General features: G+C 48.6%; 9 protein-coding genes across 9 annotated transcripts; 5 read left to right on the forward strand and 4 right to left on the reverse strand.

The window, feature by feature from the left end:
- Positions 1 to 151: 151 nt before the first annotated feature.
- On the forward strand, positions 152 to 2,801 carry EJ05DRAFT_531347 (uncharacterized protein; the record flags this gene model as incomplete). The annotated part of the gene is made up of 3 exons (XM_033749021.1): positions 152 to 169; positions 219 to 368; positions 414 to 2,801. 3 exons carry the CDS (start codon positions 152 to 154, stop codon positions 2,799 to 2,801), a joined length of 2,556 nt encoding a protein of 851 aa, XP_033601310.1.
- A 244-nt stretch (positions 2,802 to 3,045) lies between these two features.
- Positions 3,046 to 4,692, reverse strand: EJ05DRAFT_537259 (DUF1682-domain-containing protein; the record flags this gene model as incomplete). The annotated part of the gene is made up of 3 exons (XM_033749373.1): positions 3,046 to 3,615; positions 3,663 to 4,551; positions 4,623 to 4,692. 3 exons carry the CDS (start codon positions 4,690 to 4,692, stop codon positions 3,243 to 3,245), a joined length of 1,332 nt encoding a protein of 443 aa, XP_033601311.1. The 3' UTR covers positions 3,046 to 3,242.
- A 514-nt stretch (positions 4,693 to 5,206) lies between these two features.
- EJ05DRAFT_475116 (uncharacterized protein) lies at positions 5,207 to 5,930 on the reverse strand. Its single transcript, XM_033743739.1, has 4 exons — positions 5,886 to 5,930; positions 5,499 to 5,783; positions 5,406 to 5,437; positions 5,207 to 5,228 (listed from the first exon to the last, which is right to left on the reverse strand). The coding sequence occupies exons 1-2, from the start codon at positions 5,912 to 5,914 to the stop codon at positions 5,603 to 5,605; spliced, it is 210 nt and encodes a 69-aa protein (XP_033601312.1). The 5' UTR covers positions 5,915 to 5,930; the 3' UTR covers positions 5,207 to 5,228; positions 5,406 to 5,437; positions 5,499 to 5,602.
- Positions 5,931 to 6,085: 155 nt separating this feature from the next.
- Positions 6,086 to 9,056, forward strand: EJ05DRAFT_324350 (uncharacterized protein). The gene has a single exon (XM_033740779.1). It carries the CDS (start codon positions 6,161 to 6,163, stop codon positions 8,993 to 8,995), a length of 2,835 nt encoding a protein of 944 aa, XP_033601313.1. The 5' UTR covers positions 6,086 to 6,160; the 3' UTR covers positions 8,996 to 9,056.
- A 5,099-nt stretch (positions 9,057 to 14,155) lies between these two features.
- Positions 14,156 to 17,894, reverse strand: EJ05DRAFT_324507 (phospholipase D/nuclease). Its single transcript, XM_033740780.1, has 5 exons — positions 17,559 to 17,894; positions 17,158 to 17,497; positions 16,987 to 17,111; positions 15,873 to 16,937; positions 14,156 to 15,826 (listed from the first exon to the last, which is right to left on the reverse strand). Exons 1-5 carry the CDS (start codon positions 17,703 to 17,705, stop codon positions 14,249 to 14,251), a joined length of 3,255 nt encoding a protein of 1,084 aa, XP_033601314.1. The 5' UTR covers positions 17,706 to 17,894; the 3' UTR covers positions 14,156 to 14,248.
- A 145-nt stretch (positions 17,895 to 18,039) lies between these two features.
- On the forward strand, positions 18,040 to 19,448 carry EJ05DRAFT_475119 (Cyanase). The gene is made up of 3 exons (XM_033743740.1): positions 18,040 to 18,637; positions 18,692 to 19,128; positions 19,173 to 19,448. Exons 1-3 carry the CDS (start codon positions 18,470 to 18,472, stop codon positions 19,192 to 19,194), a joined length of 627 nt encoding a protein of 208 aa, XP_033601315.1. The 5' UTR covers positions 18,040 to 18,469; the 3' UTR covers positions 19,195 to 19,448.
- A 298-nt stretch (positions 19,449 to 19,746) lies between these two features.
- Positions 19,747 to 20,287, forward strand: EJ05DRAFT_484964 (uncharacterized protein; the record flags this gene model as incomplete). The annotated part of the gene is made up of 2 exons (XM_033745405.1): positions 19,747 to 20,008; positions 20,061 to 20,287. 2 exons carry the CDS (start codon positions 19,747 to 19,749, stop codon positions 20,285 to 20,287), a joined length of 489 nt encoding a protein of 162 aa, XP_033601316.1.
- Positions 20,288 to 21,134: 847 nt separating this feature from the next.
- EJ05DRAFT_537263 (uncharacterized protein) lies at positions 21,135 to 23,240 on the forward strand (the record flags this gene model as incomplete). The annotated part of the gene is made up of 2 exons (XM_033749374.1): positions 21,135 to 21,677; positions 21,750 to 23,240. Exons 1-2 carry the CDS (start codon positions 21,216 to 21,218, stop codon positions 23,238 to 23,240), a joined length of 1,953 nt encoding a protein of 650 aa, XP_033601317.1. The 5' UTR covers positions 21,135 to 21,215.
- Positions 23,241 to 24,852: 1,612 nt separating this feature from the next.
- On the reverse strand, positions 24,853 to 26,304 carry EJ05DRAFT_499303 (uncharacterized protein; the record flags this gene model as incomplete). Its single annotated transcript, XM_033746812.1, has 2 exons — positions 24,853 to 25,212; positions 25,267 to 26,304. 2 exons carry the CDS (start codon positions 26,302 to 26,304, stop codon positions 24,853 to 24,855), a joined length of 1,398 nt encoding a protein of 465 aa, XP_033601318.1.
- Between the last annotated feature and the right edge of the window lie 375 nt (positions 26,305 to 26,679).

Consider the following 26,679-nt stretch of genomic DNA (forward strand, 5'->3'; position numbering starts at 1 on the left):
GCACCTTTTTGCGGGTCATCCCACGCGGGGAGTTCCCATGCCCGAAGAATTTCCATCGTCTTGCTACAGGATCTGCGTCGTGCCAATTTTTTTATTTATCGTTCAAGTATTTGTTATACAACAGCCCGTAGCTCTCGCGCCACTGGCCAGAATGGCAATCCAAAAGAAGGCAAGTACTGATTTATAGACTTCATGGCCTTTGTGGCTGACTTATTTAGCACGGCAAAGGTCGTCTCGATAAATGGTATCGTTTGGCAAAAGAGAAAGGCTATCGTGCGCGCGCGGCGTTCAAATTGATACAACTGAATAAGAAGTACAATTTTCTGGAAAAGAGCAAAGTGCTAATAGATCTCTGCGCTGCTCCAGGAGTGAGTCGTGTTCACCGCACTAAACCCTAATACTAACAAGCACAGTCATGGTGTCAAGTTGCCGCAGAGGTCATGCCCAGTGGCAGCCTCATAGTCGGTGTGGACTTGTCGCCCATCAAGCCCGTCCCAAGATGCATCACGTTCCAAAGCGATATCACAACCGACAAGTGCCGCGCAACGTTGCGGCAGCACCTTAAGACCTTCAAAGCAGACACTGTACTTCACGACGGAGCTCCGAATGTTGGTACGGCTTGGGTCCAGGACGCTTTTTCCCAGGCGGAGTTGGTCCTACAGTCCATGAAACTAGCGACGGAATTCCTTTGCGAGGGTGGAACATTTGTGACCAAAGTCTTCAGATCAAAAGATTACAACCCTCTGCTTTGGGTTTTCAATCAGCTATTTACCAAAGTCGAGGCAACAAAGCCTCCGTCATCTCGTAATGTCTCCGCCGAGATCTTCGTTGTATGCCGGGGCTACAAAGCACCCAAGCGGATAGATCCTAAATTCCTCGACCCTCGATCTGTCTTTGCAGAACTCTCTGATCCTACACCGAATAACGAGGCAAAGGTTTATAATCCAGAAGTAAAAAAGAGGAGGAGAGAGGGTTATGAAGAGGGTGACTACATCCAATTCAAAGAGGTTCCTGCCAGCGAATTTATACACACTACGGACCCAATTGCTATGCTAGGATCACATAACAAACTTAGCTTCGATCAGAAGCCAAACGGTGACATTGCTCTTGCCACTCTCGATAAGCTTCCTGAAACAACGCAGGAGATTAGAGACTGCTGTGCGGACTTGAAGGTATTAGGAAGAGCAGACTTCAAGCGCCTCCTGAGGTGGCGATTAAAAGTGCGAGATATATTTGGCTTCTCAAAAAAACAAAAAGATGCACAGGCTGCAGAGCAAGATGAAGTTGCCGAGGTAGAGCCTATGGACGAGGAATTGAAAATGCAAGAAGAAATCCAACAGATGAAGGATAGAGACAACGCTGTGAAGAAACGAGAAAGAAGAAGAGCGAATGAAAAGAGAACGAAAGAGATCACTCGGATGCAAATGGGCATGACGACGCCTTTTGACATCGGCCTAGAACAAGAAGGCCTCCAAGGAGCCGACTCTGTCTTTGCTCTTAAGACTGTTGACAAGGCTGGTGGTGTGAATAAGATCGCCAGAGGAAAGATGCACACTATCTTGGATAGTGACGATGATGAGCATTCCAAGTTGGAGGCTGAAGACGAAGATGAGGAGAGCGACGATGAGCAAGATGCTCTTGAGAGGGAGCTTGATGCTGATTACGAGGCGTACCAAGAGCGACGAGCAATGGTCGATACAAAATACCGAGCCAAAAAAGCAAGGCGGACTTTCAAGGAAGACGATGAGGAGTTTGAAGGCTTCTCGGATCGGGAAACAGGTGATACCTCGGATAATGATCACATCATGCGTGATGAAGACAGCGGATCTGAGAGCGATACCGATGAAGATGGAGAGCAACATTTAATCACAGACCTGGACGTGGAAGCCAAGGCTCCAAATTCTCTCAGCAAGCGCGCGCATATGTTTTTTGATCAATTTGAAGGTATAGACGGCCTGGATGATGAGGAAATGGACAGCGGAATCGACGTAGACGAGGGCGACGCAGAATCATCGCATGCAATATCGGCTACACAATTGCCGTCTAGGCCAAAGAAGAAATCAGAACTAAGATCGACAATCCAAGTAACGAAGTCCGAATTAGACCAGACAATCGAAGCGAGAAAATCACAGACAGAGGATGACGACTGGTCGTCTGATGATGATGACTCGAATGGCTTCGAAACAGTCAAACGCAACGAGACAGAGTGGGAGGCAGGTGCGACTCCCATGAAGAATGGACGGCCAGATATCGACATCATCACAGCTGAAGCCATGACTCTCGCCCAGCAGCTTGCCACTGGCAAAAAGTCAAAATACGATATGCTCGATGATGGTTTCAACAAATATTCCCTTCGCGACGTTGACGGCTTGCCCGAATGGTTCCTCGACGACGAGAATCGCCACTCCAAACTCCAAAGGCCCATCACGGCGGCAGCAGCAGCAGTAATCAAAGAAAAGATGCGCGCCTTGAATGCTCGACCAATCAAGAAGGTCCGGGAAGCCAAAGACCGAAAGAAGTTCAAGGCTGCGCAACGACTGGAGAAGCTGAAACAGAAATCTTCCATGCTGATTGATGACGAGGGCATGACGGAGAAGGAGAAAGCTTCCAGCATCTCCAAGCTGATGGCCAAAGCAAAGAAGAAGAAGCCAAAGCAGCAAGTCAAAGTCGTTGTGGCAACTGGTAGGAATAGGGCGAATCCAGGGCGACCGAGTGGCACGAAGGGTAAATACAAGATGGTGGATGCGAGGTTAAAGAAGGATGTCAGGGCGGAGAAGAGATTGGCGAAGAAAAGGAAGTAGTTTACTGCGTTTAGTGGCACTGCTTTGGCTCGCGTGGTGAGGTGTTCAGCATTAAGTGAAAAAGTTTATATACTATAACTGTGGTTCTCGATGAATCCTAGGAATAATTCATGCTAACGAATGATTCGACTCTTCTTCGCGGAACTTTCTATTTGTATAGCATCTTTGACCTGGCGGTCGTTGAGACCTCTGAGTAGCTAAGGCAAAGCATGCCTTAAGTCACGATTCCCGCAATCTTCGATTGGTACGAGCATATGGACACGATTTGATTGAGCGCTAGACTGTGTACATGCGAGTAGATTACAATTACAATTGACAATTTTTTGAAGTACAATCCGGAAGAAAAGCAAGGCACTCTCAACGACTGACGCTTTTCGCTTTAGTGAGCGCAATCATGATGCACCAACGTCCTGCACAATGCCCTGTAAGCTACAGGCTCATTCATGCCTTCATCGTCATTTTCTTTTGTCCCTTGCGCTGGCTCTTCTCCCGCTCCTTCTCCAAAAACTTCCTCTGATCCTCAGCGCTCAGATTTTTCAGCGAGGCATCACGCTTCTCCTTCTTTTCTTTATCCGCCTTGAGTTTACGCTCTTCGGCTTTCTCCGAGTCGTCAATCTTACGAATCTTCTTCATTTCGTCTTCGCGTGTTTGCTTCACACGGCGTAGGGCTTCGGCGCGGAAGCGACCACCTGAGACTAGAGAATCCACTATGCGGATGGCAGATTGAAACAGTGGTAGGTGGGCGCTGTATTTATCATTGGAAGGAATTCGAAGGGACAGAGTAGTGCGCTTCTTGGGCACGAGCTCGTCGAGCCTACATTATGTCAGCGTGCACCAATGGTGCAAGGGGTTAATACATACTTCTTCGGTTGGTCTATTGGCATGTCTGTGATAATGATGGCTTCAAAATTCTCTTCGCCGGCCGTTTCAATGGCTTTAATCAAGTCCGCGGTCAATAGTGTGTCTGTGATTTCCGCGCTCTCACTCATAACGGTTGCCCAAGTAGGTAGCTTCGCATTATCCTTAGTGGTTGTGAGGGAGAGGTCGTAGCGATCGTCGCGTAGACGCTTCATCAGATTCTTGTGGACGACGGCGAAGACGAAGCCATCGTAGGTTGAATTACCGGATTTCTTCACACTCTCCGCGGAGGGTACTAAACTGGACTCGCGGCCGTCGAAATTGTATATCGAGACTTCCATGCGCTCTTCTGAAGCAGGCAAACTCTCAAAGAAGAAACCCAGAGCTATCTCTCCATATCGCAAGATAGGATTATATCGCTTCACAAACGTAAGTTTGACGTCCATAAAAGCCACGTTCTGGCGACCAGTCGCGTATGTTATAAATTCGTTTGCAGCCTTCTCTTTGAGTAGCTGCTCTGGTACAACCATATCAAACGCCATGCCTGCCAGGCCCTGGGAGGCAGCTTCGTCAATGTTCGGGGTCTTACGTGTATCACCGAATCCGATCACTGCGAACTCTTGCTGCATTACAGGCGCATGCGCCGTTGCCCAGCTCTTTGCCTTCCGACGATTGACCCGTATTCCATAGAAGTGAAATAACAAAATAAGCAAGATGAATGGCGCAATCATCATCTCCAGATAGAAGTCGGACGCCTGCGTGCGTTCCCATACACGATACCATTTTGTGAAAGGTTTGGCGGTACCGGTAGCAAATGGGGCTGATGGTATCGATGGATCTGATGCTATGGATACCGGAGATGGATCAGGGGCTTCAGCAAAGTCGGCAAAGTCTGTAGAGGGATAATTGTCAGTCAATTGATGCTTCAGTGACTTATGAACAGTGGACTGGCGTAGAACACACCGGCATCGGTTGCTGGCGCGTGCGACGGAGTGCTCCCACTACCGAAGAATTTATTGAACAAGTCAGCCATCTTGTAGACGTTGTTGTAGCTATAGCGTCACTGGATTGTGCCCAGGAACTGGTAAGTTGATGCAATTGTCGCCGGTGATGAACGCGCTGCGCCCGGGCAAAAAACGGGTGAGGTAATTACCTGCCCATGTATGTCGGTATCGAAACTAAGCAACAGTGGGGCTGAATTGAGGATCCTAGGCAGCACAGCATCGAATTTCAAGATGCCCAAACGTCTGTGACATGACTAATGTGTACTGTATATACTTCATTATCGTATAAATATTGTGTGAAGACTAACTTTGCCAAAGTATCAAGACAAGAGAAAGATCAAATACTGCTTAGGCAAACACGAACTCCATGGGTACGAAGGAGACAAGAAGTCAATACAACAAGTTCCACTTAGTACACAAAAGGCATCATTGTAGTGCCTGGTTTACTCTATTGTAGCTATACATGGAGCTTTGTCATCGCATTACAAAGAGGAGTTGGTCCTTGATAGGTTGCTGTACTCGATCCGTTAGAACCCTAACCTTCGCCGAACCAAGTCTTGTGGCCCTGTTGTACTTGTTAGCTTTGTTTTGTTGTGACTATCCTTAAGTGGTATGCGGAAGCACTGGATCAGGGCGTGCTAAGGAGCTCCCATTTTGAGATCGCACACGTCCTCGAGAGGCGCAAAGCCTCCCTGATGATTCCACATTGAGATCTGATCTGATCTAGGAGTGATGAACCTACCAATACCATGCGGCACATGCAGTAAGTGGATGCTAATAACATTAGCACTTGCAATAACTGGCTTCAAAGGAACAGCGAGGTCGAAAGGCTTACCACCGAAGGAGCCCCACAACACTGCGTAGTATGGGTAAAGCATGTATTTACTACGGGGAGTCTGATGCAGTCCAAGTCAGCAGAGATTCCATGTCTTCCACTTTTCATCCATGTGTTGTCTTTGTGGCACGAGGTGGGTGGGACGCGTTTGCTTCAAGGTCGACGTAGACGCCAGCTGTGTAAGCGCGTATAGCATCTCTACGCACCTTGTTCCATTGTCTGACTCCGTCGTTTTTCTGGAATAGCCTCTGGTAGTGAGGGACGTTATTTTGGCGATAGATAAAGCTATGCAAACCGTCAGCGGGAAGTTGCGAGAAGAAGTAAGTCGAAGCATCTCAAAGTCGAAACCGACAATGAATCGACTCCTCGGTTCGACGGAGAACGTACCCTGCAGCTCTACGAAGTGTTGGTTGCATATTGAGTGGAGATGGAAGTCGACGTCCGGTGTCAATTGAGGTTCGGCGTTGCAAAGACTGAGAGGTCTCAGGGTGTGAAGTCAAATCGCGATACCGTAGGTTCCTGCCTCAGGCCTCTACGCTAGGTAGCAATTAGTGTCTGTTCCTCCGCATTTGGATTTGTATAACTGGGTTTAACACTTTGTCATTCTGAGAGTTCTGTCTGACAGAGTCTGCCATTCTTGATCGTTCAACCATCTTGCGCCCATGCCCACGGCGCTAGAGAGGCTTCTCGTCCGATCGACCACCTTGCGACTACTACGTACAATCCTTACCCGCGCGGAAATACTTTCTCTACATACGTTGAACCTACATCAATGCTGTCGAGCACAACTATACAGCAATGCGGTGCGACCTGATACCAAAAACCAATTTCCAGTACTTCAGTCCTCGACCAAACAGCAGAGAACAGGACCTTCTGAAGATGGCGACATCGCTGTCAAAAACAAACAGCGGAAACGCCCGAACCAAAGAATACGGAAGACTGAGACGGACTCCTTACTGAGGATCCGAAAATTCGTTACTGTCTCGGACGTTCCTACCTTATCACACTCTGAATCTTTGCGAGCGACTGCCAACGTAGACCAACATATCGATAACGAATCGCTACCAAAGCAAAAATGCGGGCAGGACGAGAAACACAAAAGCCATCAGTTGGACGAGAAGCCGAGTACAGTTGCAACACCCATAATACCGCGACTATTGTCCGCCGTGCCCCTGCCAGTCCGGCGTATTAAACCTAAGATACGAAGTCCTTCCGTAAGGCATATTGTGCGAAGTCGTAGTGTACAAGATAATATGCAGAGTGTTCGCGTGCAACATGACGTACGCAATCGTCGGGCAATGTACAGGGTGAGGAATAGTATCCGAATCCGCCGTATAACCGTTAAGGCGAGGCATGATGTGCGCGTTCGTGGCGTCAAACACCTGTTGCGTAGTAGACAAGTGAGAAAACACACCTGCCTATCGTCGGTTCAAACAGACATCCGGGACTTTGACGAGTCCCCTCTAGGTTCTAAGGCTTCGCTAGATGGTCAGGTAACACCTAGGCCCGATGATGGCATTATTTCTGGGGCGAAGACGATTCCGAGACGTTCACACCCTCTCAAAGCCCCTGTCGTTCAGGAGAACCGTAGAGAGAGCTCTCTACAAGTAGATCTGCTTCCCGATTATAAGACTTGGGCACAACTCCTGAAGAAAGGTCGAGGACGCATTGAACAGGGGGCTCTCAGGGATATTTGGGACTCGATGCAGAAGCAGAACATCAGCCTCCCTGTAGGTGGCCGTACATCACAGATCATCTGGGACACTCTTATGATGGATTCTACTTTGACGGAAGCGATTGTTCAGCATGCTTTGGACGTCCAAGAGAGGCGAGGTGAAACACACCCGTCGCTCTACGAACAGGCTATTAGGACCCATCTCGTCCAAAACCCTTCCAGAGCAAGGAAGCTGCATGAAATGATGCTCGGCCGTTTATCCGTGTCCGAAACCTTCCTTCGAACCATCGCTCCGTCACTACCTGCTGATAGAGAAATCCTTGCCGTATTCCGAGACATATACGAAGATACAAACCAGAGCGATGTCTATGATGCGCTCATGCCAAGATTGCTCATGTCTGACGCTCAAGATCTCGCTATCGACTGGCACAGATATCTTGTCAATAACGATGACGTACCTTCGAACGCTGTTGCGGAACGCTTCGGTATTCAGGGTGGTCAAGTCCGACTCCCCCGTGCGCAAGCAAGAGAGACGTCTACTAGATGCATTTCTCAGCATCAAGATAGCGTTAGCTTCCAGCAGGCACCTGCCGATCACCATCAGAGTTTACATTCGGATCCTCGCGCTCCCATTGTCCAATCGACTGGCACAGACAAAGGCGATACGATATGCGCAAAGCTATTCGCTACCAAGGTTATATCCGTAGATACAGCCATCCATGGCCTTGCTGCGTTTGGTGTTACAAATATTGGCTCTGTTGCATTTAGAGAATTAGCTCTCCGGCTTGAATCATCCCGCGAAATCCTTCATAGGATGGATGACCTCAAGAGCCATAGCGTCGCAGTCCAAAACAGCGTGTTCGTTAATGCCGTGACTACTTTCGCGCAAGCAGGTCGTGACGACCTCCTCAAAAGTCTCTTGAGGAGCGACCAGCATCCAGATGTGCTTGAAGACACTGAGCTTCAATTCAACTTGTTGTCTCATTACTTGGTTCGGGGAGACTGGGAGCAGGTGGAGCGCACTCTTCAAGTACTTACACTCGGGCAAGAGAACCGACCTGTTACAGCGTGGAACATTTACCTCCAGGCCCGCATCCGTCATAGCAACATCACGGATCTGGAGCCTGTCGCAAAAGTAATTGAATGGATGTTTTTCTACCGTATACCCCTTAACAAAGAAAGCCATATCCAGCTGAGGAGCATTCTTCGAATGCGTAACACAGGCAGGAGACCAGAACCTCTGCCAAGCGGCTACAGAGGCATGGGTCCCGATGTATTACTAGTCACTAATGTCTATCGGAGGCTGGCTGAGTCCGGGGAATACGTCAGCCGGACCGCGTGGTTGGAGCTGTTGAAACGAATCGGCATGTGTGCTTCCTTAGCAGAGCTACAACGCATATCCTTTTGGCTCCTGGATTTACACGACCGCCGCGAGTACTTCCGCGTCTTCCCCATACAAACCATTCGCGCATTTGTCACTTGGGCGATGCGCAAATCATTAACATGGGAAAATCAAAACCCACGGAACTGGTCTGACGGTATAAGAACCCTTCGTAGACTCCGAAATCGCGGGTTACATATTCCCACGTCTGCAGTGAAAGCCGAGTTACGACATAAATTCACTAATCTGTTTGCCCGCTCCGTGCATTCAAGGAACGAGCACCCGAGGCGCAAGTGGGCGCATTACGCTAGAGCGCGGAATCCGTTCTCATTGAAGGAAATGATTCGCGAATCTGAACTGATATGGGGACGTCCCATGTTCCAGCCGTATGTGAAGAAAGGCAGAAATGACAGCCAAGAACATCCAGGTGCGAGGGGATGAAGTGTAATTAAGAGAATATTACACGGGTAACAATCGAGTAAGTTGTCTACAGTGGACTTAATCTCTCTATGATTCATCTGTAGAGGCAAATGGAAGTGACGAGCTCTGGTGCATGGCTAGGGGTTAAATACTGCGGGAAAGCGACAAACAAATATAGCCACAATATACCACCATCACACGCACCATCCAGTTTCGTTCGCATAGCCCCTGAAGCGTACGGATAACATCAACGCACAGTCGTGCCGCATCACGCACAATATCGCCATACATAACAAGCCACGATAGAGCGAAACATAACTTTTGTACTGGAGTCTGCGGGTGTGAAGTATCCATACAGATGGAGTTCGTTCGCTCTGAACACTGCCGGTCCAGGCGGCAAGCCTTCAGATCTACTAGAACACAAACGAGGACATGCCACACATAGCTAGAGTGTGACCGTGTATGTATGTAGTGTGATCAAAGTCGCTCGTCCGCTCCGTGTGGAAGGTGAACCTGATGTATTATGGGGAAAACCTGAAGGCAGGTCAGCGCAAGTATAACCGTCGGTCAAGCTCACCATGCGCTAACGCTAGTGACTATCATTGTCATGCAAAGGGACAGAAGACCGTACCGCTCGCCCTGAAGCCACCGCCAGGCCCAATTTCCCTGGTCGACGCACGATAATAGGACATAAAAGTTCAGACCCTGATATGGGAGATTAGGCTCCCAGGGCGGAGCTTGAAGACAGACATCAGCAGATTTCGCTGGTTGTCAGCGCAATGCTGTGACTGCTATACAGGAACAATGGAAGAAGAAAAACGGCAAGGGGATACTGGCTATGGACTTGAGTGGATCTATAGTCGAGACTGTCGGGTAGGCCTATGGCCTGTAATCAATGAAGTAGCCGCCTGTCTTTGACCAAGAGTCTGTCAATGACTAGTAAAGTTGTGAAACAGATCTGAAGTACCGCCTGATACACGCCACAGGCATTGTTACTCTCGGTCAGATCAATAAAGATGCCGTTCACACGAATGGTAGGCAACGAAGGGAGAGACTTTGGCTATGCTTACAATCAACGACTTGTTTGTCCGGTATTCTGAGCACTCTATCCCACAATGGTCGATTGTCCTCACCATCCGCTGACAAGTTGGGGGTTTTCTAGATCATGAACTCAGAGTCGGAGTGGAGTTGCGATATAAAAAGCTGATTGAAAAGAAATTGTGCATGAGGTCAGAGCTAAGTACTCTCGTCAAGGTGCTTTCCGGCGATCCGTTGTTCCGTCATATTCACTCTTGCAAATGGGCTCTCACTCAGGGGTAGATTGTCTGGAAGAGGTAAACACAGGGCATCAGGGCGCCTTGAGAAGGTCAAGAGTCATCATGTCATATCTTTGTGTCATCGAATACAGCTTATTCGATAGCTATGCCTGTAGCTAAATGCTTTGGTCTTCCTATCAACTCTGGTTGGCTTCTCTGTATAACAAAAGTTCACGCAAACCACCACCCTCAAGCTGCGAGCTACTTGAAAGCTTGACAGATACATTGCAAGATATATGCTACCTAGCCAGCAGTCTATCTAGGGTTTCATACTCTGTTCGATCACCTAGGGCATTCGGGATTCGCATCAGCACACTGACTACAACCACAGTGTCCGTTCAATGGACAACCACGCGATACTCGAGCATTAATGGCCTTGAATAGTTAGATAAGCAACTTAAGATAAAGCTAGGAGACTTCCACTCTGTTGAAGTTTCCTCATATCAATGAAACCATCTCATCTTACTCCAAACAAAACAAATCATGACAAGAGCGCAAAGAAGAGCGAAGAAGAACAAATGAGGAATACTTACAGGCGACGAGATAATAGACCAATGAAGAGATGCATGACCCATGAATGCTCTACAAAGTGTATAAGCCAGTCAAAGTGGAAGTCGCCTCCAACTCAGTATGAGTACCTCAAACTAAACAACGCTATCTCATTTGAAGGTATGTCAGGATTTTAGCGATCTCGAGACGCCCAATGATCGCGTTTCGATATCGTAGAAACACTGCATATCTTTCTACTTGAAATAAACGCCAGCTATGCAATACGTCGAGAACCAGACGGCATCATCCGAAACCATTCTCGTGGAGCACTGCACTGCCTCTATACACGGAAAAAGCCTTCTTACGAAACGCAATCCAACGTGGCATAGCCATCGCTTCACGAGAAATCAACGATACTCGGCAACAGACCTGGCGCCGAGAGTCTGCTATATATCTCTACATTACGAGGCTCACTTACGAGTCCACGGTGGACTCGAAATATCGTATCGATGTAGCAAAAGTCGAACAATCCTGCAGAAGCTAGACTGATTCGATTATGATTCCGGACGACCTTCTCATCAAATATAATGCCAACTGTAAAGCGTTTTGTGGCAAATTCGTTATCCTCCCTAGGACGATGAATGGGCAATTCCGACTAACATTCTACTGTATAGACTAATGTATAAGAATGGTAATAAACCATATAAGTCCAGCAAGGGCAAGAAAGAGACGGGAAAAAAATCAAGCGCCAATAGTAACACATTCCAGTTAAGTAACAGTTCAAAGCGATATTTCAGATATAGTGTTACACGTCTCGCACGACACATAAGAATGCGTTTGCTCAGACCTGACCTTTCCAAAGCTGACGTATCAAATAAATAAAACCATGCATCCATGAAGGAGGCATCAAGTAGGAAGTTTCAAGACCACTAACATAACTAACCTGGCGCAATAAGTGGACGAAAAGGACCCAACTCCACATCTGGCAGAGCCATATATATATAGCATATATACAACCACGCCTTATCAATTCCATCTGTCTCACACCACACCAAAGATAAACACCCAGCAACAAATTCCCGAAGCAACCATCCCACACCCAACTGTATTCACATTCCTAGCGCACAGACCTCTCCTCCCCTCTCCCACCCTACGAAGAAAACCATAAAATTCAAACAGCATCGAATCAGATCAGCCATACCTTCCCTGCTTCTAGTAACCGCAAGCTCAGGCAAGAGATCTGAGACGAGCTATGTTTGTGCTGTATTTCTTCTGGGTGAATTGAATATAACATATGAGCAGGAGATCAGATGTTCACAAGGCACCACTACCGCGAACAAGGTAATATCGAATAAGAAGAACCAAAAGAGTGTTATAAATTCCTCTAACCCAATAACCCAGCCCACAAGTCGTGCCAGTGATACATACGTACAAAACATCCATGAAACCCTGCGGAACACATAGTCTGAATAGTTGTATGTACCACCACGACCACTTCCACCACATTCTATCCGTCCGACCCCTCGCCTGCGCACCAAACACTAAAGTAGAAAAAAAGAACGTTCAGAAACAAAATTTATTCGCACCCAACGATCGAAACCTCACATATCGCATATTTCCACCTCTTAACCCCTTTATCTCTCTTTCAAAAGAACGTATATATTTTACCTATAGATACCTTCCATACCGATCCTCCTCTTTCATAAAGATCCATATATGTCCATACCTATACCTAAACACACGTTCTGTCGCAGGAATATATATCCCAATATGGAATATATACCTCCTACCCCTCTTCACCTAATAGGTGTCCATCCATTTAAAACCCCGTCTTTTACATGACGACGCAGGAATTGTGATTACCACCTACAGGCCCGCCTCGGGGGCGGACAGCGGGGGCGGCAATGTCTTCGTTGACGTCTGCCTCGTTGACGGAACGAGTGACGGATTCGATGACTGTGAGGGGGTCTTCGGGGGTGCGTTCGTGAAGGCTGGTGGGTGGGTGTGTCAGTATGTCTACTTCGAAGGTGGGGACAAGGAAGCAAAGAGAGGAGGAAGGGAGTCCACGGTGGAATCTAGGTATCCGAGGTGCTTCATATTGGATAGTTTGATGATGTGATGATGTAGGCTATGCATATCCCTTGGATAGTAGGAGGATAATGATAGGAAAGAATACATACTCTGCAATAGGGACATCAGCATCGACAAGGTCCCTGGTAGAGAACGGCAGAGCGTTATCGAGGGCGGCGGCCTCGACAGCACGAACGGCGTGCGAGGCTTGAACGGCGGGAAGATACATGGTGAATAATTCTGTTCTTCTAGTCGTCGTGGTATTGATAATTGAAGCGGGGATGTTGAGATACAGAGTATGATATCTTTCCTCGAGAGCAAAGAGAGAGAGAGAAAGAGAGAAAGAGAGAGAGAGAGGGAGAGTCGGAGAAATAGAGATAGAGGATGAGTAAGACAAGATCTCGAGATCTAGATATAGAAAATTTGTCCGCGTGCTTGTTTGAGCCAGCCAGAACAAGGACCCGTCCTTTGCAGCAGTTTTAATACCTTTCTTTCAGAGAGAGAGAGAGTGGTTCTGTACCGTCTCGATCCAGATACGGAGCTGAGATCGTGAACGGATCAAGATTGGGATGGGTTTGGAAAGGAGATCCTGAGATCTGTCTGTAATCTGGGTTGAGGAATGGGAGCCAGGCCCAGGGGCTGCCGATTTTCGACCCATGCTCTATGCTCTACGACTCAATACCTGCGACCCTGGCGGCGTCAATACTATGGTGGCAATCTGCAAACATGCTTGTGGATCCGCAGAACAATACGAAGAGGTCCGCATGAGCCTGTTATTGTTGACTCGAAATTGACAGTGGCGAAAGGCAAAGTATGAGCCCGCTGTCGACACGGAATGAGTGAGGCAGCATATGCAAATGCGAGGCTAAAAGATAAGTAACGATCAGCCTTGTTGTTTGGGTGATACCACCAATAATGTCTGTTTCGTAGAAGAGTTGCCTTAATCAGGCGTATCAGGCTCCAGTACCGCAACTAACGCCATACATCCTAGTGTTGAGCTCATTAGTCGAGAATGAAGGTTGAAATCAGCGTGAGGAATGGAGGGTGGGATGGTCTGGTGATTTGACCAAGGCCTCATCGTCGTCATGGTTCCATCCTTTGGATGTTGTTGTCAAGCCCGTTGGCTCGAGCACCGTTCTTAGTATTGTTCCCCATGTCGCCAACACCACACTAGCCCCAATCCAGCAATCAGATGCTGGTATGCTCAGTCGCATAACATGCAGAGTCGAGGATGTGATCTATAACGTCGCATAGACTTCAAGGATTATGTGTGATTTGATGTGGGTATTTGTGTATCTGCTACTCGTAGACCATCAAGCCAAGGATGGCTGCTCCAGCCAGTCTCATCATGTGTCAACGTCGGCCTGCCCAACATGCAGCATGCTTTCCACCATTTGGCTCAAGTATAGACCTCTTCGGTGAAGGCATTCAAGCCGAGACCTTCCTTGGCAATGTCCTCTTCCTTGAGGAAAAGTAATGGCATCTCCACCAACGTGCCCTTGATCGTACTGAGAATCTCCTTGACTTCCTTGACACCCTGTTCACCAGGGGGGAATTCCTCCGCCACAACATGTCCCCACTTGTACTTACTTGGTTTCTTCTCTTTGTTGTCACCGTCCTGTTCGTGGAAGAAGCGTTCGTAGTACTCATCATACTGCTTCCAATTTCGGACCGAGTCGCTAGGCACGGGGTGGAATACGCGGCCAAAGGCATCAGTATTGGCCCGGGCGCGCTGGTTCCAGAAATTCAAGAACTCGTCAGATAAGGGATCAGTCACCAAGATATCTTCGTACGAGCCCCAGTCGTAGATGTTTGGGACCCCAATCGGTTCATAATTCTGATCCGGGTGATCCATGACTTGTGGCTTAAGTAGTCCAAGATGCTTTCGGAAGATCTGTCTTCGCAGACTTGAAGCAAAACGCGACCCTCGCCACGGCCTGCCATCCATGAGTCCCTCCACTGGAGTTGGATCGTTGACAACGATTGCAATTTCAGAGTCATGATCACCCAGCTGAGAGCGATCGTTAAGATTTGCTGAGCCACAAATGACAATTCGGTCATCAGCGATGAGGAGCTTTTTACATGTCAGCTGGCCAAATCGCCTACAAAGCTGGTAGAGACATACCTTGGAATGGACGTAGAGTTCTTCGCTCACGAATGCGTCAATCTCATCCATTGCACCATGTTCCCATGGTACATTGCGAATATCTTCACCACCAAGCATGTAGCACTCAGATACGCTGTCCCACCTGCCACCAGCCAAGCCCTTTCGATCAGAGATGCCCTGAGCCCCTTGTTGATACTGCTGGTATGCGTCCCCGCCCAACCCGCGCGAGCAATTTCCGTCCATTTCATGGACATTACCAGGAATACTAGCCGGAGCCTGTGACTGGTAACTTTTGTAATTACTCTCCTGAGAGTATTGCGCCGGCCCAGTATGGTCAGATCCGTTTGCAGGCATTCCTGGTCGATAAGCTTGGTATGTTGTCTGGTTGTCTGATGCATAAACGCCTCCAAAGGCCGCGTCGTGCTCCTTGCGGGCGTCTTCATACCTGACACCGCTCTGTTTCTCAGCTTGCGCCATGACGCCGCTGACATTGATTCGATCATAGCTTCGAAGGTTGTAGAATCTGATGTATTCCATCGGGTTAAATCCCTGTTGGGCGATCCTCTCGTAGATACTGTTTCCCCCTCGATTGATCGAATCATACTGAAACTCCATAATGGCCCTCGTGCTCAATGCATCGTCGGACTTGAGATCGCCTGCAAAGGCAGGGACTGCTGGAATGACAATGATCATTTTGTACTTTTCACCTTTCCTTGCTGCTCTGAGAATACGTTCGACCATGGCTTCACCAATCTTGTTTTTGATGGGCCTCTGTTTGTCGCCAGTCGCAGTGATGAAGAATTGGTTCTCAATATACACAAAATGCTCGCTGTTACGAATTACCTCGCAATAAGCGTTCTGAATGGAGTGCTGCGACGTGTCAGTAAGTGTGACATGGCCTAGATAGTATACTTACCTCGAGGCCACCGCCGTGGCTCCATTTGGCGCAACTTCTTGTGATCTGACAAGATGTCCCGCCTGGACCTTGAGAGCTTGTTGGCCGTGAAACGCCATAGTGACTTCCGATACGGTGCTCGACATGCTGGAAGCCCTGATTCAAGCGATCCTGAAGTTGCCCACGCAGGCCGCCTTGATCCTGACCATGACTCTGTGCGAGGCCGAAGATGCCACGTTCACCTTCACCGCCGAAACCGCGTTCTTCGCCTTCGACGTCTCTTTGCTGCCCTTGAGGTGTAGCGCTGACAGTTGTAGCTCTCTCCGGAAGGAGAGCATAACGAGGATCTTTGTGGGAGTACTTCTCTTTGAACAAAAAATTCCAACGCTGACTGAAGTGGCTTTTCAAATCTTCCACAGCGGGACCTGTCAAGCAAAGAGACACATCGGACCATCCCATACGCGAGCTTTTCGTACGATCCAATTTATTGTTCTCCCAATTCACAACGTCCTGGAAGTCCATGATTCGGGCGTTGTTATAGTCCTGTCCAGGGAAGACGATATTGTCTAGATCCCCAGGGTGGGCATCCGATATTGGGTGCTGGTTAGTGTCCCAGCGACCGTAGCAGAGGTCAAGTCCACCCATGAAGGCAGTGCGGCCATCGATAAGGCAAAGTTTCTCATGATGCGCCCAATAGAGGACTGTGCCTTCGTGTACCCCATATATTCCTTCTATGGTTTGTCCTGGTAGTTTTGCTATTGAGGCTGCTGAAAGAGAGAGGTTCTGCAGTGAGCTTAGAAAGGACGACGTGAGAACCTTTTGGTCCGGTAGATGGTCGGGGTGCCGGAACACAGCAATGTTGGGATGCAAATCTTCGAGTGCATGTTTGGTATGCGATGAGGACACTGTGAGAGGGGGAGCTATCAGCGGATTGTCCTTCTCCCATTGTTCCAAGGAATTGAATATGACATCCAAGCCCACCCGCGATATGAATTTAGTAATACGATCGGTGGTTTTAGGAAGTAGGGAGTGGAGGTAATCGGGCAGCGTGGGATTCAGCAACTTACGGGTGAGAGCTTGGGTGACCTTTTAAAATGATTAGCATACACAACTTGGCGGGCACTCGTTGACTGACCTCTTTATAGACTATAATGTTGACTTTCACACCTCTTTCTGCGGCCGCTTTGAGCATGCGGTCTACCCGGTATTGCTGATTCTTTGCTGGAGGGCGTCTGAGATATAGCTCAGGTGAGAGCCACCCTGGAAATGTCAGCCATTGCATAAGTCCTATTGAAAGGTAACCGACAATCGAGAATCCAGATTGATTCCCTAGCACGTTCCAGAGCCACCGAAACTGCCCACATGTAGCCACAGCCGTCAACATACCACTTTATATCATTTCCGCCAGTTCGCTCCGGTGCAAAACTGTTGAAGCGATTGCCCGTGGTCGAGTCGGTGCTGGGGTTAGCAGGTGCTCCGCTCGTTGGCCTTTGTTGATTATTAGACAGTCTCTCTTTCACTTCTGAGCCTAGACCATGGACAAGGCCGTGGGCTTTGTCAAATAACGAGGACATGCCTCCTGAAGGTTTCTCTGGGCCTGGCTGCTCGCCATATGCTAGGTGAGGTTGGTATTGCTGAGTGACACTCTACATAGCATCATCGTAAGCATTGGGTCATTGTTGACGTTCAAGAGCGGTTGCAGCATACTGTATCGCCCTGCTGAGGCTTCTTGCCTCCGCCGAAGAAGCGTCTTCCCACATCACCGATAAAGCCTCGTTCGCCGTCCGTTGACTGGGCATCTCCGTGGAATTCGCCATAGGCCAGATTATCATCATGATCGCTGTGTCGCGACATGATGAGAAAGTCTTGGCGTGTATAGATAAGGGCTTATTGAGCCATTGAGAGCAAAGCGCGGATAGAAAGTCGGGCACGCTTGAGGAGATCGGTGGTGGACTAGTTATCAAGGTTGCTGGTGATGGTATTGCGAAGATGAACTAATTACAGTAATCACCTAGTACCTCTAGACGCATGCCTGGAAGGACGGACAAGGTGCCAGCGAGTGCCACAAGCTGAACTGCCCCTCTCTGCCCCGCCATCAAGCAGCTATCAGGGTGCCCAAAGTCGTCGACATCAACACCATACTGGCTCCATCCACATAGACATACAAGAGATTGCAACATGCATCAATCACTGACGTTACCAAGTAGTTACATAGGTCAATAGCTAACCAGTAGACGAATCCATCATTGTGACCGGATCTCATGGATCGTGATAGACAGCTACGTAGGCAGTCAGTCCCTCTTCTCGTCAGCCAAGCGGAGCCACGCCCAACTTCGCTTCGTTTTTGCCTATCATCGCCGTCATTAATACCGCTTTGCTACTTCATGGCTTGAGGGGAGATCGTTGAAGATAATTAGGTCGTAGTCACAATCACAGTCACAATCACCACTCATCTCATATCAATCGCGCCGTTCTCGACTAATCGAATCAATCGATTGACTTGCAACCTGTAGCACTTAATTACTGTAATCAGTTATATCCCGGATAAGTCTTTCGTTCGACCCGCTCGGCCGCTTCTCGACTCTATAAAAGTCCTCCACTCCTCCATTGTTACCACGATGCCTCTCTTTACCCGCTTTGCATCTCATTCCTTGGCTTCGTCATCTACTTTATTCATCAAACAGGCTCCTCGTATCGTCGCATATCAACCCTTTCGCCGCATAGTCACTCAGCCTTCTTCCAACATGGCCGACGCAACAGCAGCTCCTGCACTTGCTACCCTTGATGTGGCTTTGCCGATCCCAAGCTCAAGTGACCATGGAAGCTGACAATTCACATAGGCTTCTCTCATCCCTCGTCTCCCCGTATGGTGCCCAACTGTTTTCGAGGCCAAGAAGAAGCTGAATCTGTCGTTTGCCGACATTGCCAAGGAAGTCGGCCGTGACGAGGTTGCCATTGCTGCTCTTTTTTACGGTCAGGCCAATGCCTCGCCAAAGGATATCGAGGTGCTCGCAAAGGTCCTCCAGATCCCAGAAGCCATCCTCCAGGATCAAATGAGTGGTCTCCCAGATCGTGGCAGGGCTGTTGACATGCCTCCCAAGGACCCTCTCATCTACCGTCTGTACGAAATCGTTCAGAACTACGGTTACGCCTACAAGGCCGTGCTAAACGAGAAATTCGGTGACGGCATCATGAGCGCCATCTCGTTTTCAACAAAGGTAGAAAAGGAAACTGATGACAAGGGCGACTGGGTCAAGATTACCCTCAGAGGCAAATGGTGAGTCTGCTTAGCCTTCGAATGAACTTTACTGAGCAGCACAGGCTTCCATACACCAGATTTTAGTTAGATATGAGTTGTGAAGGTTGTTTAGAACAACTTTCGTCACATAAAAATGTAGAGCTATGACCACTTACCAGATTTTATACTGTGTTAGAACTAGTAAACGTCCCGGCTTTTATATTCTTTTATTCGTCTGATCCCCCTCTGTTTGTGTTCTTCACGTCGCCTTTTCATATATGTCTAGAAGTGTTATTCCAAGTTAGTCTAAGCGCTGTTTTCGTTTCTGGAAGCTCTTGAATGGAGCAGCAACAACTAACATCCTCTGTTGTTCACTTCACATATCCAGTCGTATCACTCATCTCTCCATATACTTACCTATCCTAGTTGCCACGTTTTGAGGTAGCAGTATCTATACGCACGTCCCATGTCCCATTGAGACTGGCTGATAAGCTGTCGTTCATACAAAGATGGGTGTCCCTATTGATAGCATCCCTCTTACAACCTTTTCCCCTTGTCTACTATTGTGATATCTGTAACTGAGAATATCATTTACAAATGGAGTTCAACGCATCCAGAGATGGCGAACCAGGCCTAAGCCGTCACAGGACCAATACTATGTCTACCGACGATACCTCGACCACCCCTGGCTCTCCCTCGTATCTATTGTCGCCGTCTTCGTCCACAAGCTACTTCGACCTCCCTTCGTTCCCACCAACCAGACGAATCTCCCAGATCGGCTGGGGTGAACCTGACAGCCCCGACCGTAGCTTCGCGTCCCCACGCTTCGCCGGTGGTGAATGTGTTGCGACCATGGCTGAACGTAAGCGCGCAATACGCGAGAGACTACAAGCTGAATTCTACACCCGGCCAAACGAGTGTAAGTCGTGATCAAAGGACAACCATGAATGTGCACTTAACCAATTCTACAGCTCAAGCTTCGTCCCAAGAGTGTCTTACAAAGATTACCACGAGCGAAAGCCCCGAACAGCACCACGGTGAAGAAGTCACTGAGCAATCGCGTCGCCGCAAGCGCAAGGGCAGCTTTATTAAACTTGTGAAGAAACTCGTTACTGCTGGCACGTCGCCTAGACATTCTTCCATATCCATTCACTTACAATCAACAGCGGCCACAAGCACCCGCGAGCCACTCCTCTGAAGTCACTCTTGCTGAGGGGATTATTGTGATGTAATCACACTGTCATCGTATCAAAGATGCGCTCTTCAAGAGATAAACTGACGGGAAGCAGATCTGTCGAGCCCCAAAATCCTTGCCATGTATGGCTTCTCCAGCCTCCATAACCACTTCTATATCGCATATTCCGCCGGAGTGTCGAGAATATCTCGCGTCACATCACATTACGTACAACCACGTCTTGCAACGCTATACTTACCCTATCTGTACTCTCTATTTGGGAAAAAATTACTCGTCTCATCGAGACGTGCTATATGAAAGCTTTATCTACCCTGTTTGGATCCATGGTTAGTAGTAAGGTAGTTGCTAACGTCAACCTGGACACAGGGCGGTAGCGCCCCTCTACATACGTGTTGAACACTTTGGTATATGGAGCTCAGGGGAAAATCCACATTAGTTCTATTGCGTTCAACTTTCAAGGTGTTTCCCTTGGTCATTCTCGTTCCGTCTTATGCAACGTGCAACTAAATTTTTGACATTCGTACTCTTTGTTCACGTCCATAACCGTGAACATCTCAACTCAATTTCAAGTCTCGATAAGTAAATTTCGAACATACTCCGAGTTCCTTAGTCTTAAGGTTAACTTAAGTAAGGTTAGAGGATTCATGTAGACCGAGACAGCAATGCCTTCGTAGCATAAGATTGTCGCTGTTCTTTAGTAGATTACAAGGTGATAGGTACGCTATTGTGCATCGTTCTTTATAGCCTCAATTCACTCCTAACTGCTCGGTATCGATTCAAGTTGTGACTCTGGAGCTTACATGGGCAACAACGAACGACACACTGATAACCCCGCACTTCGAACTACTATAGCCTCAAGTTTGTTCACTCTCAATCCAGGATCGAGTCAAACACTGCCTAGCTGAGCCCGTGCACGGTTCAAGTCTTTCATATGTTTTCCAGTCTTAACTCACACCAAGCCCTCCTACCTCGTTCATTTGACGCCTTATCAACATATCAGCCCCCGCGAGACCAATCGGCTCCTCAAGTTACCATGAAGAATCCAGACAGGTGTGACGTCTGCTCATGTGTGTATGTCCATGTGGATAAAGGTCCACCTTGCAGCATCTGCGCCAATGGCTCTCACATTGCTCACCTCCACCTCCCGACGGATAAGCCTGACAAGTACACGAGATGGGAATGTCTTGTTGCCAACTGCACGGTAAAAGACGAGCTCAAGTTCTTCGAGAAGCACATGGAGAAAGATCACTTCTACTGTCGAAAGTGCCACGCTGCCTTCAAAGATTGGGAGACGCTTGTAAAGCATCGAATCAGTTCTCCCCTGCACTACGCGTGTAACTTCTGTGGTATCGAGTTCAAGAGCATTCATGGCATCAAGAGGCATGTCCAATTGGTAAGTCAAGATACCAATCCGTATCCAACATAAGATATTTCATACAGTGCCTCACTGATAATTGGCCATCAGGACCATCCTCCGAAGCAAAACCTCAAGTGTATCGGTTGTGGTGACATGTTTGACCGAGCTGCCTCCATGGTCAATCACCTTGAGCAAGGCCACTGCGCGGTTATAACCCCGCAAGAATTCGCTGGTCACATGCAGCAAAAGATGATTATTGATTCAGTCTTGAGAGACAAACCTAGTGTTCTTCCAGGGCCTAACCACATTCTAGCAGCTGTAGACTTGGACGAAGGAGGAGGTGTCTGCCTTCTACAGGGACACAATATTCTCGAAGCAGATGAAGCTTCTGGACATCCCAAAATTGCCTCGTTGCAACCAGAGAAGAAACCAACCTGCAATAGTACCCGATCGCAGTATCCCTCTCTTCAATCTTCGACTGGGACTTCTGGTCTAGACAGCTTTTCAGGCATGTCAATTTCGAGCAGCGCTGCCCTCTCAAGTAAAGCTGCTTCTTCCACAGTTTCTACCATCGATGACGACGATGGTTCTCAGAAGCCCTGGGGTAGCCAGACCGGTGCATCCAAAACGCTCTTTCCGGAATCAAGACCTACGCCAGTCGACCATGACTGGCTTGAAGGTAAACGACAGGCGGATATAGGCTACGCTCGCCAGAATGGATCCAATCTTTTCAAGGACCGTTATTGGGATCCGTCAAGCGAGCGGTTCAAAGCTGAAGCATTCTTTAATGCTGTGATGGAGTTTTATGAGTGCCCATTTAACCCATGCAACCATAAGTCTTACTTGCCTAGCGATCTGGTCCATCACATCCAGACATCTCATCGAGCGATTGAATACCGATGTCCTTGTTGCTTCAAATGGTTCAAGACTGCTGCGGCTCTTATGGGCCACGCCGAAGCCGCCGGAACTAGATGCAGAATCTCGAAGACTGAGAACTATCGTGAAGCAGTTAACCAATTCTCCGCAGGTTTTATCCAAGCCAACGAGGGAAAGCACCCGGACATACCTGTTCAAAAGGTCGTGGGATATTCGCTAGACAAGGACGATGAGCTCGTGCCCACGTCGACCGAGAGCATCAGACACAACGTCTGGACCTACGAAAGCAGCAAACCTTCCGACTGGGAGTCTGGTCAAGAGCAAAGGAAGGTGGAATACGAGAGAAGCCAGCTCACGGATCCATTCGGCTATAATCAGCGCTACGCTCACATCAACACCGCCACTCATTTTGAAGGTGGCCGGCCTAGTCTGCCTTCAATGATGCATCACGGTAGTCTGTTTCCTGAGCGGGATATTATGGGTGGATCTTCGAGCAAGTATTCCGACGGACTTCGTACACAGCAAGAAGCTCTTCAGGGGTACACGTTACTCGACCCCCAGAAGTTGAAGCAGCAAAAGAAGCGTAATGCTTGGTCGAAATTTGCCGCCGGCATTGAGAGTGTGGACAAGTACAACGAGCTCATCAGTGGTTCTGATGGAGGTAGTATCAAGGTCGATGGCTTCGACAGCGAGGATGAGGGCGAAGCGACGGAGACCGAGTAGGTGTTTGACGACCTAACACCAATATCCAACCCCCTCCTTGGAAGTAAGCATACAACATTTGTGGAGATGCAGACGCAGCTGAAGTCATGGATCAATGACTACTTGGGCAATAAGGGGTCAAACACTGGAGGACATCGCAAATTCCCTGGACGATCCATACATGCTCTTAGCTTGTCCATCAACCGTAGCCCCATTGCATTGTCGTCTTGAACCTTACTCGTTTGCCTCATATTTTCCTCCAACACGTGATTAATACCGATCTAATTACCTTTATAATGCTCGTCATATCACCCTGACCACTCTATACCAAGCTTCATTCCAACCAGAACCGCACCCAAACGTCTCTCTATTGCAACACCATCTGTTCTCATCATTCACAGACTTGGAGAGGAAAGAAGCATAGTTGCCTACTCTTTCGTTCTTCCTTCTCCATTCTTCTTCTTCTTTTTCTCTCCCAACATTCTTGTCTCCTCCACAGGCTATAAAGCCCGCGACAAGGCACACTATATGCACAAAATGACGGGCTGACAATGTGGGAGCAAGACGACCGAGAGAAGACCAAAGTAGAGAGAGGGGAGACAGAGGTAACTACGCAGGAGTAAAGAGCAATGTGTGGTTGGAGAATTGCAGATCTTTAGTAGGAAGAGAAAAAGAGAGCCGTACATTATGCGTCCTCCCTTTTTTGCCCCTTGTCTCATTGACATGGACTACATATGACAAGAGTTCTATTAACATTATCCAAGGGGGCTTTTTCCCGGGTATCAAATATGGACACGGGAAGTTATCGTCGTCGTCGTCGTCGTCGTCGCCGGCGAACACAACTATCGCCTTCCTTCCCCCCTTTTACCCCCGCCAACCCCTTGTCCCTCTCAAACCCTTCCCTACCTTCCTCTCATGTTCTGAAGAAAATCTTTTCCAGCCGTGATAAAACGCCCCTTGTCAAAAAGAAGACACCTGCGCCCTCGTCTTGTGGGCGCCAGCCAAGCGTTCCGCGTTCAGCCGTTACAGAAAGTCCGAGATTCCTCATAATATGTATATGTATAATATACTCCTGAAATTAATTGAGAGCAACAAATTCAGACAGCGCCCTATGTTATTTATTGATTGCCGAAAACGAGAAAAGGCCCTGAAAAAGCCCTGTGATGATATACGAAGAATTTGGTGGTTGATGGATATGTCATCGCGTAGAATGGTAGGCAGGAGGGGTCTGAAGAAGAAAAGACGCTAATTCGCAGATAAAAAGTTCCGTTCTGGGGCGTGGTGGATCTGGTTATATGTCTGGTCGAAGAACCGGTTGCCGAGACTTGCTTTTATGGTTCGGGTCATGATATGTCATGTGATGTGATGTGATGTAGGCTGGCTGTATGTGGAGCGCTTTAATGCGAAAGACTCTGTCCGGAACAGACGACAAGCGCGGAAGAGACGCGCGCATGCCAGGTTCGGCGCGGCCGATATTGTGTGGATGGGAGGCTCTGACTTAGACTCGCAGCTATTGAAGCCGATACTGTTCAGCCTGCGATCTTCCTTTCATCAGATCATCAGGGTCGTTGACCAGCGTCAGACACACCCGTATATACTTCCAAGATCCTTTTCGAAACGAGGGGTTGAGGGATCAATACGTCTCTGGTGTCTCCCACGTTGCCTTCTCACAACCTGTTGCGCCTTCTTCTCTAAAGTCGAAGCCCATCTTCTTGATCTTCTTTATATCCCACCCAGATAAGAAATGCTCGCGCTTGTCCTCTACAGCATGCCCGTATTTAATACCCCATCCGAACCGACATCGTCGCATTGTGTATGACCATTGGAAGCAGTTGAAATCGTTTTCGCACGCAACCCTGCATGCTACGGATGACGTGTGCCCGAGGCCGTTTGGAGAATCCGTGTCGGACAGGTTATCCCAGAAATCGCGGGTGCTTTCCTCGAAAAGCTTGCCCTGTCGGTGATAGAGTAGGGTGGAATGTAGAACAGGCTTCTATATGCAGTATTAGTTGGATGGCTGGGGCAAAAAAAGTAGCGGCGGGCATACCTGGTCATCATATCTCGTTCTCTCCCAATGCCATGTGTCGTTCATCTGCTGACTCGACAAACGATGCATCGCCAGGAGCGGTACACACCAAGTGCGCCGATCAACTTGCACCTTGATGAACTCCTCTCCATTAAAGGTTGGCCATAATCTTTTCATGGTGACGCCTGTCCTGTCATATATCACGTTGGCCAATATAATGTCCCCGCAGCATTCTTCTCTGGCCCATTGCTCATATTGTTCGCTTGGTATCGATCGATCAAAAATGCTTGGACGCAAATACTTCTTCATGAGCCCTTTCGACATGACGAAGCCGGCGCCGCCATAGGGGAAGTGGCCCGCCTTTGAGCCCGCGACTGGGGCCCCGATAAGATGCTGGTCGGTAGGATCATATTGCGACAGAAGTCGAAACATAGTATCCCAGAAGATGTAGCTGTCCGTCTCGATAAAGATGTACCACTCCGCGTTTGGCTTCAATGCATGTGCCTTCTCCACCATCGGCAGAAACTTGAATTTATCCAGCTTCCAGCCTTCCCCTGTGTATTGCATCTCTTCTCCGGCTTGTGCAGCAGCCTTCTGGAGGGCATATGCGTCAAAGTCAGGGTTGTCTACACGGTAGGACTGAGGGAGGTCAGCGAGGACATCGATAAAGTCGTGCTTCCCGCGCCGCTCTTCAAGATCAGACACGACAATAAGATTGTGGATACAGGAGGAGACAGTCGTAAGCTGAGATGCAATCCGTTCGTGCTCTCCAGAACCTGTCCGTAACACGATTTGGATGCGGTCGAGTAGGTGCGAAGGAAAGTTCGAACAGAAGTCAGCATTGCTATTCTCGACAGCGGTAGGGGATAGCGGTGGAAACAGAGCACGAGGCTGCCAGTCGTAGAATGGTATCCGGGGCGGTGGAGGGTCTCTACTCCAGAACAAGAAGAGAACGGTCGTGGAAAGTATGACGAAGACGACAAGAATGAATCGTGCAGGCCTTCGAGCCATGCGCGAAAGAGCGCCGGACAGGGCCGGCGTTGGTGTGAAGGTAGGCATAACGAGTGTCAAGGGTCAAACGACAGCATGGCAGAGAAGTATGGAAGAGGAGAAGGGCGAGTCCGTACTGGTTGTAGTGTTTGGAAAGCTGAAGACGGACAGATTATTTTTCAATGCACCCGAGAGTCTAGAGAGATGTCAATCGCGTGGTCCTCCTGAACCTGGGTCAGGCCAACCCAAAGCAGCCTAGCCGTTTTCAGCCCTTCCTTTACCTGCGGGATGTCAGGGGGAATGGATTGTCAGCTCCGCAAACGGCGTCAGGCCCGCTCCTTAGTCCTTATGGCGTCTGCACTGTTTACTTGTCTAATGCCGATTTCTTGGCTAACACACTTCAGCTTCAGTCTTGGATGCCAAGCCGAAATGGCTGTTGAAGCT

Source organism: Pseudovirgaria hyperparasitica (genome assembly GCF_010093815.1).
Source record: "Pseudovirgaria hyperparasitica strain CBS 121739 unplaced genomic scaffold EJ05scaffold_6, whole genome shotgun sequence".
Classification (NCBI taxonomy): Eukaryota; Fungi; Ascomycota; class Dothideomycetes; order Acrospermales; family Acrospermaceae; genus Pseudovirgaria; species Pseudovirgaria hyperparasitica.